General features: G+C 38.6%; 1 protein-coding gene across 8 annotated transcripts in view; it reads left to right on the forward strand.

The window, feature by feature from the left end:
- Window positions 1-13,928, forward strand: part of SERGEF (secretion regulating guanine nucleotide exchange factor) — a 165,574-nt gene that overhangs the window by 39,357 nt on the left and 112,289 nt on the right. The window contains exon 10 of one of the 8 annotated variants that reach the window (XM_064452600.1): window positions 8,470-9,277. The exons of 6 other annotated variants lie outside the window; for them this stretch is intronic. In XM_064452600.1, coding sequence (XP_064308670.1) covers window positions 8,470-8,514 — 45 coding nt within the window. In that variant the 3' untranslated portion in view covers window positions 8,515-9,277. Of the gene's footprint in view, window positions 1-170; window positions 579-8,469; window positions 9,278-13,928 lie in introns of those variants that run through there. One more of the 8 variants, XM_064452599.1, reaches the window with a different exon arrangement.

A 13,928-nucleotide genomic window follows, 5' to 3' on the forward strand; every position in this document is an offset into this window, starting at 1 on the left:
TCAACTGAAAAAATGGAACAAAAGCCTGAGTTTTAGGTAATTGTCTACTAATTTGAGTATGTCTTCCTGGCAGCTTTAAAAGAGTATGCGGACATCAGGTTCCTGGAGTCTCATATGTTTAAACTCCTTGAGTTATGCGACTGCAGGTCTATTTATTATTTTCTTCTCAGTGCTTTGGTGCATAACTACCATGGAATAGGATGAGGCACTGAAAAGAAACTTCAGGCTGTGGCGAAGTCAGTTGTGTGAGACATTATGCATGCAGTGCTCTTGTGTTGTGGGACGTCCTTGATTGGACCTCTTCAGAACATCTGACTCATCTGCCTGATGTGCATTCATATCCACCGCTCTTCAGATGAAAGGACAATTAAATACAAATGGCCTGAAATATGATGAGCCTCTGCATTTAGCAAATGCTTCAAAGACCTGGTTTAACATTTCCTCCTTGTCAAAATGCTTTTCCAGTCTGTTTGATATTTTGGGGTTTAATAGCTATCATTTTACTGTTTGTGGTATGTTCAGCATGTCATTCACGTTGCAGCAAACATTTGCTGCAGCAATAAACAAGTGAGAAGTCATTGTGCAGTGCTGAATGTTTCTTGCTAAACTGGATGGAAGGAAGGAAGGGCTACAGTCATCTTGGCTCTGCAGCACTGATCACATGGAGCCATGTTTTCATCATATCCTTTCTCTAATTAAAGCAAGCTATGCTAAATTACAGCTTTCTGAGGAGGGAGATCTGAAATTTCAGTTAAATAATAAAAAAAAAAATCTGTGCCACACTGTCACTTTCAGGTATGTGTTTTCTTGGGCTTAATTCCCTCCTCAGCTTTACCGTCACCCAAACCAAATCTTGATGGTAGATGTAGGGGCTAATTGTATCGGGGAATGAAAATAACGGATGGACTTGTGTCAACCCGTACCTGCTATGTTTATCCTGATCCTACTGCGGTCCATAATTCCAGTGTGTACATTCATCCCAGTGTGTGTACATTTGAGCAATACAGATTGGTTTGGATCAGCTGTATTGTTCCTTTCTTCAGGGAATGCCATCATGGATACACACATTCTCATGGCCCTTTGCAGTCAAATTTTATTGCCACTCTCTTCAGTGGCAGTTGCAGTAATATGTCATTTTTGTTTAAGGATTTGAAAGATAGCTTTGGTTTTGGTATATTCTTTGTTTTTCCCTTTTTCCCTGTTCATATTGCAAAATATTAAGCATCTACCTACAAGAAAACTCTAAGATTCTGCTATGATGATAATTATTGGTTGATTATTATATGACTGATAGGTTAATGTATAAGCATTGTTATTATGTTAATGTATAGACACAAAAATACTGAAAATAGAATCTTTTGATTTACAAAAAATGGCAACTGTTTTTGTATTTTTTGACTTATCAGGGAAAATTGTTAGAGGCATCTTTGTAAGTAAGGCTGTAGTTGAGACTTTATTAAATAACCTGATAGTGTTACATAGACGTAATCTCTGTGCTGTGTGCATGGTGTTTGTATACTCTGTTATTTGAGTATGGTAAATATTTGTGGCTATGTTCTTTATTTTGAAGGGTCAAAACAAGAAGTTTGCTATTTTTGTGGGAGAGTAACAACAAATTGAACTTTCCTAAACCAGATTTTACTGCTCAGAGTTTGAGAATATATGTGTAGTAACCGATCCAATAAGCTGCTTAAAAAAACCACTCTGGGTCTTAGGGAAGGAGGTAAATGCAAAGAAGTCTGTCTAGTTTTCCATACTCAATAACTTTTAGGTAATCCAAGGATGTAGTTCAATGGCAGTGGTGTCGTGAAAAACAAAGTTTCAGTAAACTCTGTTCCTTTTTCTTTTGATTTGCCAGCTTTGCTCAATACTCCTACCTGTGCCACAGAAACAGATGTGGGTCCTGGAAAAATTCATAGGAAAAATTTGTTCTTACTTCGCAATACTTATAGCTGATAATGAAGACAAGCAGGGGATGGGAGTGGAAACAGAGAAATGACATGAATTCAGGTGCAACAAGTCAGCTGGAAAGCTGAGAAGAGAACCCAGGTGCTACACATTCCACTCCAGCCCTTTACTCATTAAGCTTTCTCTCTTGTGATATCACTAGAAGGGAAAGTTAGTTGATATTTGCATGCTCCAGGTCAGATTACTACTTGTGTTATATTTCAGTTAGTGGGTGTTGCTTTCCCTGGATGTTTATTTAATGCTGTTAGATCTGTCCATCTAGTGTTTCTTCATGAGGAGAGACCCTCATAGAAGGAGAGGTAAAGGCCAGCTCATCTCTTACTGAGGGTCTTGTGAGGCCATTCTGGACCACTTAATTATCGTTGTTCTTAAATTGAAGTGATGTGGAGTTTCTCAATTGGTAAGCAGGTAGTGCAGTGGTGTGTGTGTTTTTTTTTTTTTTTTTTGTCATGAATTGGTGTCTTTTACTAGTTGGTCTTGGTCTGTGTTGTCTGAAAAATAGCATTGTTGATCCCTTCTAATATTCCTGCAAGAGTGGAAATCAAATTCTTGGCTTATCAATTAATTTTAAGTGAGATTAAAGGAAAATAAAGGCCATGGAGAAGTGGGCAAATGAGAAGTTGCACTTAAGAATGAAGATAGAGGCAAATTGTTGAAATTATCATTAGGGGGAATAAAACCCAAACTGGATGTATTGAAAGAAACTGCAGTCTGCATATGAAATACAAAGTCTGTAGATTAGGTGTGTTTGTGTGATCTGCATGCTTTGTGTAGGAGAATAACACTAATCTTGGCAAGACTGCAAGAAGATTGAGAGGAGTTTAGAGTTACCACAGGAAATGAAATGGGATTTAGTTCTTGGGTCGGTCGGTTCTCCTTGTCGTTCTCCTAGCAGGAAATGGAGAACAGTAACAAACTACTGAAATTTAAATGCAACACTTTGGCTAGGTAGCTATCCCACTTGTTCTGTGCTTTCTTATCCCATTAAGACACAACTATGGTTTGTAAAGAATATCTTATGGCCTGGGTAGATATATTTAACACTCATAGCAAAGTAATTTCTGGAAGTTAGGAATACCAGTGTGTTAGGCAACAGAGGATACTCTGGAAATATTAGCCTGCTGAATGAAAACTGTAACCTAGTTGCAATTCTATTGTAAATGATTTGGTGAAGTTCAGCTATTTAACACTAGGGTAGAGGATGGGGAGCTTTGCTTTCCTCCTCTTCTTGGGAGGAGAAGAGGAAAGCAAAGGAAGGCTCCTTCTCCAGCACAGCCTAGCACACCAACTCTAGGTGTGTAATTTCTGGAAAGCAAAGAGGAGATTATATTTGTTCCCAGCACCCATACCAATTTCTCTGCACTGGCATTGCAGAAAGGGAGGTGGGAAATCAAATTCGCAACAAATCAATGACAAAGGAAAACTCCCGCACTGCCTTTGCATGCCAGAGAATATGCTGCATGAGCACAAACTAGAGGTTTTCCTGATTGTCGCTTCTGCAGATGAGGGTTGGTTTAAAATGACCAAAATTTCTCTGCTGGGGTTGTACTGTAGCACTGAAGTGGCAGCCAGGGGTCGGGCTGCTTTGTAAACTGTATGGGAGATGACAAAGGGTTGATTTGCTTACAGTTTGGGTGAAGCAGGAGAGGACTGACATAGGATGAAGTCAGGAGTCAGAGGCCCACCCAGCATGTGGTGACTGAGGTGTTATAAATGTGAGTGTGGGTGAAGACTTAATCTTCATAATTCATAAATTCATTTTCCATTTGATAGCCTGTTGCAGTTAGAATTCCAAATTAATACCTCACTTGGAGGTATTGGGGAAATAGAAGGAGACTAAAACTACTTGTAGCAGTAGCCATGGGTTGTGCAGACAAGCGTGAGCTCTCAGTAGTGTAGCCCTAACAATGAGACCAAATCGGCAGCTGTATTTAATGAGCCTATTAGTGGCAAAATGACAAAGTCATCTTGTTTGTAACTCTGACCTGCATGTGCTCATACTGGATTCTTTATATTAAAAATGTTGACTGGGTCCCATCTGTCTGCATGGATTGTTCTAATAACTGCACCATGACTGCAAGTCACTCCAAGCTCAGAGACAACTTCGGATCCAGGTCATTGCTGCTCTGAAGTTTCTTTGCACCGACAAATGCCATGAACATTTGCTAGTGCCATTCCCATGCATGATGCAGTTAACACCGGCTAATCAACCATGGGGAGTGCTGCAAAATTGCTTAAAAAATGTACTTGGTGTTAAGACAAAGCCTCCGTGAGCAGCAACCTTGGAAGGTGGCGACTGCTAGTGCAGAAATCCAGTGCTGCCTCACTGCAGTTGCTTCAGTTGCATTGTTCATCCATGAGGAGCCAAAACAGAAATTTTCAGTGTAAAAAGTATCCATCCAAATTTGAGGTGAGTTAGACCTAACCCAGGGTATGTGCATGTGCATGTTCCAGATCCAGGTGAAAATATGGTTTGAAGCAAGAGGTTGGTGGAAAAGGCCCTAAAGCATGCAATTTTTCATTCTCAATTTGTCATCAGAACTGTTACAGAGAAGGGATTAACAAATCAATGCAGGCTAAAATGAGAGAAAATCAATAAGAAACTGTAGTGAACTGGAACAAAGCTATCAATTTACAGTGTTCTCTGCAAAGAAATTTCATCTGTAGCTCCATTTATGGATGGAAAAATAATGCAAAAATGATGATTTGGGGTTAGATTAATTCTCTTTTACCTGGCTGACCCCAGAACTTTAGGTCAAGAAACTGCTGGTGTAAATGCTACTTATGTTTCCTTTTTCTGTTGTGTTGCTGAATTTTTATAACAGGTTCTCTAGCAGTGGAATCTCAAAAATAACCCTAAAACCTCCCCAAAACTCCCGGTAGTCAAGGAGAAATATGTCATTTAAGTTACCCTCATAGGAATTTGCTGGAACTCTCTCTTTAATTGTTTACTTTTTTGTATTAGTAGAAGTGACTTCATTAGCTCATTGTTTTTCTGTCGCTTTTTCTTAAGAGCGTTACTTCTGCAAAGTTACTCCCTAATTAGTAGTATGCATTATGTAGCTGGAAAATATGCTGGGCTACAGTGTAGTGTACTACAGATGAATGAGATGGGAGAGATCTTAGTGGATCCAACTCTACCTGTTTGTTGATTTCTTCCATTGGTCCTTTCAAACTCATTTAGCACTGTGGGGCCATAAACTCACCGAGGCAGTGGTGTTCTGGCCAGTGCACAGACTGCTTCTCCCTGCTTTTAATTTAAGGATTTTGGATTTGGTGTTTGTTTCCATTTGTCTGATGTTTCCAGCTTTCACTTATCAGTGAGACATTTAAGTTGTGAGCCCTGCCAGTGTTTCTGGCCTTTGCGCTTATGTTGTAAGTTATTGTAGAGCTACTATTTAATGAAAGACTCGGAAAAGGGAGAAACTCATGTTTCTGCTGTAATGCTTGAAGTTGTTGCTATACTATGGCATGCAGCAAGTTTCAAAGGCTGGTTTACTGGGAGCCTGCTAAACAATGGGTACCTGTTTGCCCTCCCACCTCATGGCTCATCTCCTTTGCCTGTTGCCTGCCTTGCCTCTAGTTTAAACTGAAGTTGTCAAGGGCAGAAGCTACCTCTGAACTGTTTTTTACGTGGTCTAATATAGCCTGTGCCTTTGTCCCAGAATTCAACTAATGGAACTTGTTCGTGAAAGGAGGAGGATGAAGGATAAGAAAAAGTAAAAATGGTGCACCTGATCCTGTGAGGACAAAAATGATACACTGTCTCCTGTTTTAAATCCTGCCTAAGGGTTTATTCTCAGTCTCCTGGCAGCTGATTGCTGAGGTCTCTATAAATTCAGTGGATATTGCATGTAATCAGATACCAGCAGAGATTGCTAAGACCTGTGCTCCAGTTGATGCCTTGCACAGTTGTTTTTTTATCATAGAAAAAGCAAATTAAAACCTTATAAAGAAAATTATTTATTTCATTTTTGGGGAGAAAAAAATTTGATAGTTCCTTAGAGGTATGGTTCTGAAAATGCCACCTCCTACATCTTGCCACTTTAGGGAACCAGTGTGCTTAGGGAACCAGTATGGCATAAAACTTTCCATGGAGGAGTTTTGTGTTCAGTTTAGATGATAGACTGAAATCTCCTAAACAGAACATAATGTTGAGATTTGCAGCTTTGGAAAATGAGAGAACACTTGGAGCAGAGTAACAGAAGACTCTTTTGGTTCAGCAGTTTACATTAAGTCTTACAGGATTAATTTGCTGTCTCTGGTTTTCCTTGCCACAGCAAGTCTGAAATACATGAAAAGCAAAATGCTCATGTCTTTTTACTTAAAAAGATTAAGATTTTATTTGTGAATTACAATGATGCTATTTAATAATCTTAATATACAATTGTTTTAGCTTAACTGAGAAGCTGTTCAGAAATATGAAATAGGGTATTATGTGAATTTAATGTCATTGATGTGTGAGAGATAATGTGTCCCACCCCTGCCTCTTGAACAAATGAGGACAGTATAATATCCTGTTTTGCTTTTCTGCGTGGTACATGGAGACATCTGCAATGTCTTGTGGCCAAATGAGTTAGGAGTGCACTAAGACTGACAGTATTCAGGGTTCTCAAGGATGGCTGGTTTTGCATGAGTCCCCTGTTTGTGGTCAGATTGGCAGAAAGCCAGTGAGAAAAGAGGGTTTATTTACTTATGTTGAGTTCACACTCAGCGTGCCATGCCAGAGAATCCTAATAAAGTAATTTTATCTGAGGACTTAATTTAGTAATGCTAAGTACGTGAGGGACTACTGATGTACCACTGCTGAAATTAAATGTATGTTCCAGGTTGCTCTTTCAACTTCAACTTTTTGCCTGTACTCTCCCCCTTACAGTTTACTTACTGCCATCTTCTTTTAGATACCTGTGTTACTACAGGGATTTCAGATTATGCTGCTGCTTATTATCTTTCTGGCAACAGGTAACATGCTTCTGAAACATCTCTTCCCATTCAGTGAGACTTCACATGCTTTCTCTTTGAGTCCTATGACTGAAAGACACAGATTTTGTTTTCTCTTTTGTTATTACGGGGCTAAGTGCTCAATTTTGATAGTTTTAGAAATCAGGACTAAATTCTGAAATTGTTTTATTCATGTTAGATAAATGTGATTCATTGTGATGCAATTGTGTGCTTGTACATTTATTGGGAGAAATGTATAATATACCAAATAATAGTTATGCTTGGATTCGATCTACCTTTCTTATTTTCTTTTGTATTCAATACTATATGTTGGCTGATATTCAGGGAGAAAATGAATCAAAAACATTAAAACACTTGGAATGGTGATGCTAAATTAGTTTTATGTTTGAGCTAACAAAAATGAATCTATGAATTGTAGCTTTGCTCTTCAATGAGTCTATTTTAATTCACTTAGTAATTTTTCATTAAATTCATGGTAAGACAGATGTCAGAAGCAGTAAAGATACAGGTTTTGTGCTTGTGTTATATGTAATTTAGATAACCTAGGTATAATTGAAGAATACTTTGTAGAGAGCTGATATTCGAAAACCCACGGTTGTTACATTTGTCTGTGTTGCACCTCTCAACAGTTCAAGCAATTTGCTTTCACTTGTAATTTATGTAACAAAATCTTTCATGCAGGTCCACAATCATTTCACATGCCTTAGCTGAAGCATCCTCGTGAGGTATTTTGCCTCTGTGTTTTTTCTTCCCCCAGTTTATTTCTCTTGCTTTCTTGCCCAAGAGAGTTGTTCTTCTGTAGACCTGCTGAGAGCCATCTGGTGTGGCTTCTGGGAAGCCAGCGCTGCACACCTAAACAAGTCTGTCACACTGTTCACATTTATCATAGTGCTAGACCTGCACCTGTAAGAGATGGTCTACAGAAACAGCTTTGTTACCTTTTTTAAAATGTGTGTTTGGTCATAAAATTTTGGGTACTTTGGTGTATCATTTCTCAGAGAGAAGACTGTCTTCAAACTTTGTTGAAAAGGATTGTTCAAGTGGCTGTAAGCAGGTCTCCTTGGCATTTGAAAAGTGTTTAAGGTCTACAGTTTGCTTGGACCTTCCAGGGGATAGCATTCAGGCCTGCCAGTCTCAAGGACACTTTTTTCTGTATACTATACATCCTCCTGCTTTTGGAGAGAAGTAACTTCTATACTGCAGAAACCTGAAGGTATGGCTTTTTATTCATCCTTTTTTCAGCTAAGGGCAATACCTCAAGGTGAGATGCAGTAGTACTTTATTTCCCCTGGATCAGTGTCAAACTTTTCAGCTGAGTTTGAGCTGACCTGCCTGATCTTTAAATAATCTTTTCCTTCCTCTGGCAATGTAGAAACACATTTTCCCCGCTCCCCTCAGGCAGATTCTGCTACCAGAGTTGCTGAAATGAATGAAAGACTTGGTGGTCAATAGTTGCATTCTGCACCTCTTTCTCAAAGCATAAGCTCTGCTACATGTAGAATAATACCCATATGTTTCTCTCTTGTCTTTCTTTGTAAGGCACTTCAAGCCTGGCATTACTGGATGGAGATGTGTGAAGAATAGAGGACCAGTACATTGCCAATCATAGCAAGGCAAACTGCACAATCCTGGGAGAGCAGAGGAATGCACCAGTTGTCTTTGACTATACAAAATTATTTTATTAGCCAAGCATGCAGTAAGCCCAACTGCATCTCTCCATCTAGAAGTTGCAAAGAATTTGGTGTTCATACTGCTGCTCTTGTCTCATTGCCATGCTAAAATCAGAAAACATTATGCACCTGCCTTCTGCCCTGAGTCACGTCCCAGTAGGTAGGGATTTTTAAACGATCTTTGCAGGTGAGCTGTCTTGGAACAGTGGCATAGCTCAAAGCATATCTTAAGAAAACAGCTGACAAAAGAAAATGGGATAAAACTCACATGGTTAAATAGAAGCAAGCAGCAATGCTTAGGTTACTGAGAGAGTAGAATAAAAGGGGTAGGAATGCTTGCTGGTTCTTTCCTTATGTGTAGTATAACTCTTCATAGTAAATCTCCTATATTAGAATCCTTTCATATTTGTTTGCAGACAACACAGCTCTACAATACTCTTGGCTGGAGATCTGAAATGCAGCAGGAGATTCTGGGTCCAGTCCAGTGTTGATGTAGAGAGGCACACTTAAGTCAGCAGAGCTTTACAATATCCAGTGGGGTTGTCCACCATGTTGTAAAGCCATATGATTGCTCAGTTTGTGGTGGCTGTCATAAACTAATAATACAAAAGATATATATCTGAGATTCATTTAAGGTAGTGACGATAATGATCATCTATGAGAGGCTGAGTATGTGTGTTAAGACAAGCTTTTCTTAAAAGTCTTGTGATAATTTTGTCTTAAAATACATCTTGAAATCTTGTTTTAAAAAAAAATTGAAAACCTGAAACTTCAGGTTCTAATACCAAAGTGAAATAGCAAGTTCACAGCCTTATGTTGTCTACTAAAAAGAAACCTCTTGTTTTTATTCAGCTTCACAATACTGCTGTAGCTTCAACTGAGTTTCTGAAATGTTTTTGGATGACAATAATCTAGTTGTCATTTGACAAACATCCAGTTTTACATTCAGCTATGCAGAGTATGCTCGATTAAGCCTATTGATTTGAAAAGTAAGGTAAAGCTGAAGATGATTAAGTGTAACAGATTTTAGCTCAATATAAATGTTTTTAAGGAAATAAACATTTACTTATGAGCAAGAAGAAGCATACTGGCTTTGTCTTTTAGGGACAAGTGAATAAATTGGCTAATAATACGGTCAATAAAATGGTGAGAGAAGTAAACGCATGTCAAGGAGTTTTTATGTAATTGAAGAGCACAAAAAAATGAAGACTGTTTTAAAATGTGCTGGTGTATTGCTGTGTGTGTCTTGTTGCAGCTTACACTTCATGTGGTGTGGTGTAGGTTAATAGTGGCTACTCAGGCTGACATAGATTTTTTTTTTTTTTTAAATTGGATTTGAGAAATCTTCTTGAATTGAGCCAGAGGGTTATGTGTTCCAGTAAATGACTAAAAGTGAAATTGTGTCTAAATGACTCTTTCATAGATATCTAAGCCACTGGAATGTGTGTTATCATAGTGACTGAAAAATTACTTAATTTCAGAGCGCTTTATTTTAGTTAATGTAACCCTCTTCTTTGTTCTAATATTGATTTGGTCTCTGATCTATTGGATTCAGTAAGTATTTGAAGTTTAAATTTCCCATGACCTATCTCATGTTAATGTGTCTTTAATGCTTGGAAAGCATAATTTATTCTTGTGAAGGTTTGCAGAGCAATAGCACATAGCTCCTTAGAGAAGAGCGAACTTTAACAGTAATATTATGACCCAACCCAGTATATTTTAATGTTGCTGTAGCTGCTGTGTATGAAGACAGCATAGCATTTTCTGCTCTAGCTTTCTGTTTGGTTGCCCAAATTTATTAAATTGATTTGCCACTCAGGAGGGAAACTTCCATGTTTGCCCTCTCTTCTGAACTGGCTTTATTTTGAAATAGTGGCCAAAACCAACCTGTTCATCCTTAAATTGTAGATTTGTTCTGCCCTTGAGTTGTATTGGTGATGTTGGAAGCATAAGAGGGGTTGTTCTGAGTAAATACTTACAGAAAATGGAACTTCAAAAAAATCGAAGTTCAAAAGTCCACTTCCATGAGATGATTAGAGTTTCTTTGAAGACCACGTATTTGTTTTAAGAGCTGAAAGCTTTGGGGTTTTTTGAGGGGGTAACTCTCTCAGTACCTTGTTTACTGTTAACTGAAACTGATAGATGAAAATATCACAATTAAGATATTACTAGGGTTATTCAGCATGGAGAAGAGAAGGTTTCAAGGGCACATAGTAGCAGCCTGCCAGTACCTACAATGAGGTTCATCAAGAAGATGGAATTGGCCAGGAGGATGAGAAATAAAGGATACAAATTAAAATGTGAGGTTCAGACTTCCTATAAGGAAAACCTTTTCCCATGAGGACAATCATCAGTGGAACAGGCTGCCCATGGAGGTTGTACCATTTCCGTTACTACAGGTTGGAAAAGACTCATCTGGATAAAGCCCAAGCAATGTGGTCAGATCTCATAGCTGACTTGGCTCTGAGTAGGAGGTTGGACTAGAAACCTCCTGAGGTCCCATGAAACCTGAATTATCCTGTGATCCTAAGATCTTGTTTCTGTCCTCAAAAATGTTTCCACACATGCTCAGAATTATGAAGCTTCAGTCCAGTGCTGTAATATAACAAGCCATCAGAGGGATGAGTTTTCAGCTTATTTGTTACAATGCACTGTGCAAAGCTCAAATCAAGTTCAGTTTGCAGAAGCGATGCTTCTTCCCAGGAGGGCAACCAACAAGAGAGAAGGAAATTAAAGAAATCATGCTGGTTTTTCCTGTCAGCTAGAGTACACATTTCGGGTACAGCAAAATGTATAGAAGCATTATGTAAGCAGTTCAGAGCTCTTGATGTGCCCCTCTGGATAAAATAAGGTGCTTGTATTACTCTGATAGGGTAGAAGCTGGCATCTCTTTCCAGTACTGGTTTGCGGAGAGGGAGACTGTAACCGAAATAGCAACTTGGAAGAAACTGCTTCATGGTTCAGTGGTTCTTTGTTGTTTTGTTTTAGCCCAGAAGCACTAAAATTAGCTGTCCTTTCCTCTTTGTTCTTATTTTCTTTATACTCCAAAGTTCACAAAGTAGAAAATGTGTTGAGAAGCTACTCTGCAGCTTAACTATCCATACATTGAAAATCAGAGCCCTTGATCTGGATGCTTAAAACGATAATTTGATCTTCAGGGTTTGTTCTGCTGTTTCTCTAGTTATGTGCCATTTTCTAGCATAAATTGCTCTTTGGTCATATAAAATTAAGTCATATTGGTTTACGCTGACAGTTTTGCTCTAAATTTATAAGAATAATCTTAATTCTATGCCCTTCTCGCTGTCCTCAGTTTTCTTTTGAGTAGTAATAGATGCACAGGCTGTGTGACAGATCTGCTATTGAAATTAGTTCACTAAAAACAGAGCCTCTGCTCTTCAGAAGATTAAAAAACCTGATGCCTGCAACATTATGTTCTTCTGCAAGGGTAAACAGTAAACTGAAAGGAATCAGAGTTCTTTAGAGGTGACACAGATGTGACTTTGTCATCATTAAAATGTTTTTGGAAAAGGCTGTCCTGATTCATGAGAATAATTTTTATTTGAATGTTTCTTCTGAGTTCTAGCATTAGTCATCTAGAATCATGTATGCTGCCTGCAATTCTTTTTAAGGATCTTTATTTGTCTGAAGAAGTTCCTTTTATTTTTACTTTTTCTCAGAGTGGTATATGTGAACCTTTAAACGCAAAGCTAATTTTTTCACCTCAGTTACTCTTGACATATTAAGTCACCTTGATCCACAAATAACTGTGCTAGGAATAAGGCTTCTGTTTTTATTTATTTATTTTCTACTTATGCCTGGACTTTCTACTTTTGGGTTTGAATTTAAGGCCTCACGATCAATTTTGTGTGAAAAACAACATATAGCCCAAGATTTTACTTTTCTTTGAAATCTGCAAGACAGCCACAAGGAATTTAGTCTATTCCTTTGTAAGAACAGCAATGCTGCTGTTCTTATAAGCCATATTGCTTGTGGGTCTGGTTTTGGCATGATGAAATCACTGGGGTTTAAAGAGCTGTGTATTTGCAAATCACCTAAAGCACCAGTCTTTTTCTTCAAGCTGCCTTGGCTTTTCAAGCCTTAATGCATGGCTTTATCATTACAGCTGATATTTACTTCCCTTGTAGCTTCCACCTGCAGAAGAGGAAAAGGAATGGAAGTGCACTTGATAGTTTTTCATGGCAGGTAAAGCACTTTTATTGGGGTGCTTGGATACCTTCTGCAAATGGTGGTATGAAGGTCTGGCAGGAATAGAATTAGTGCTGTGGAAGGTTACAAAATGAAGTCCAACCAGCCCAAGTCTGATGAATGACACAGATCATTGGTGTTGAACAGAAAAATCTCATTTTCTTGGGATTTTGAGTCTATAACTTCAAAACAAGTTGTCTTTTATTTGTGTTCTCCCAGTGGCATGGGAGGTCTACAACAGGATCATCTTGGACCTGGTAGTGCACAGATAGAAACAAAAATACTTCTTCTTAGGGTCTTTACAGGCGAAGTGTATAAAGGTGCTTGCAGGCAGGCCACAGGAAGGAAACATTGTGTCATTTAGCATGGGGTGTGTGTTATTGCCAGTTTTTTTCCGGTTGGTAGGCCTCGTAACAATGGTAAAACTTTAGGAGAAGGATTTTGATGTTTGAGTGTATATTATAGAAGGCTTTTAAAAAATAAAGGTAGCGTTTTGGTTGAAACATGGGTACTAACTACTGTGTGTGTAGAGCAAGTGACAAAGTGTTGAGGTGGGTGGCTCCCTGCTGTTGAAGATGCCATCCTGTGGTCTTGTCCAGGGAGACTGCTTTATCGAAGAGTTTTCAGGAGTGACATAGAGGGTCAGCACTATGTCCAGGTGTGGAAGGTCCTAGGTGTTGATTCTTTCAGTGCTGGTAGCACAGATGGTGACTGTTGCTGTTGTGTGCTCCAAAGCCAGTTAGAAATCTGAACAGCTCTAAGCACTGGAGTGATATATCCTGCACATGTAGCTGGAAAGGTGCCTTATCAATTTAGTTGAAGGCATTGAAAGGGAGCTACAGTGGAGTGTGATTGATTGAAGTGTTTGTAAAAGTTTGAGATTGTTAAAAGGCAAAGACAGTGTAAACGGACTTTTATGAATGCAGCTTGCCGTTGAACCTGTAATTCCCCATGATACCTATTAATTTGAATTTCTGTATAACAGCAATACAGAAGTTAGGGGCAAATGAGAAGGTGCAAAGTTGTTATTTTTTCATACATAAAATCTAGCATTACACAGGATGTCTCTTGTAGGTTTGCAAACTTTCCAAAATTCTCTGTAGCTGTTGGATCTCCATAGGG

This window comes from Phalacrocorax carbo, chromosome 5, assembly GCF_963921805.1.
Source record: "Phalacrocorax carbo chromosome 5, bPhaCar2.1, whole genome shotgun sequence".
NCBI classification, from domain to species: Eukaryota; Metazoa; Chordata; class Aves; order Suliformes; family Phalacrocoracidae; genus Phalacrocorax; species Phalacrocorax carbo.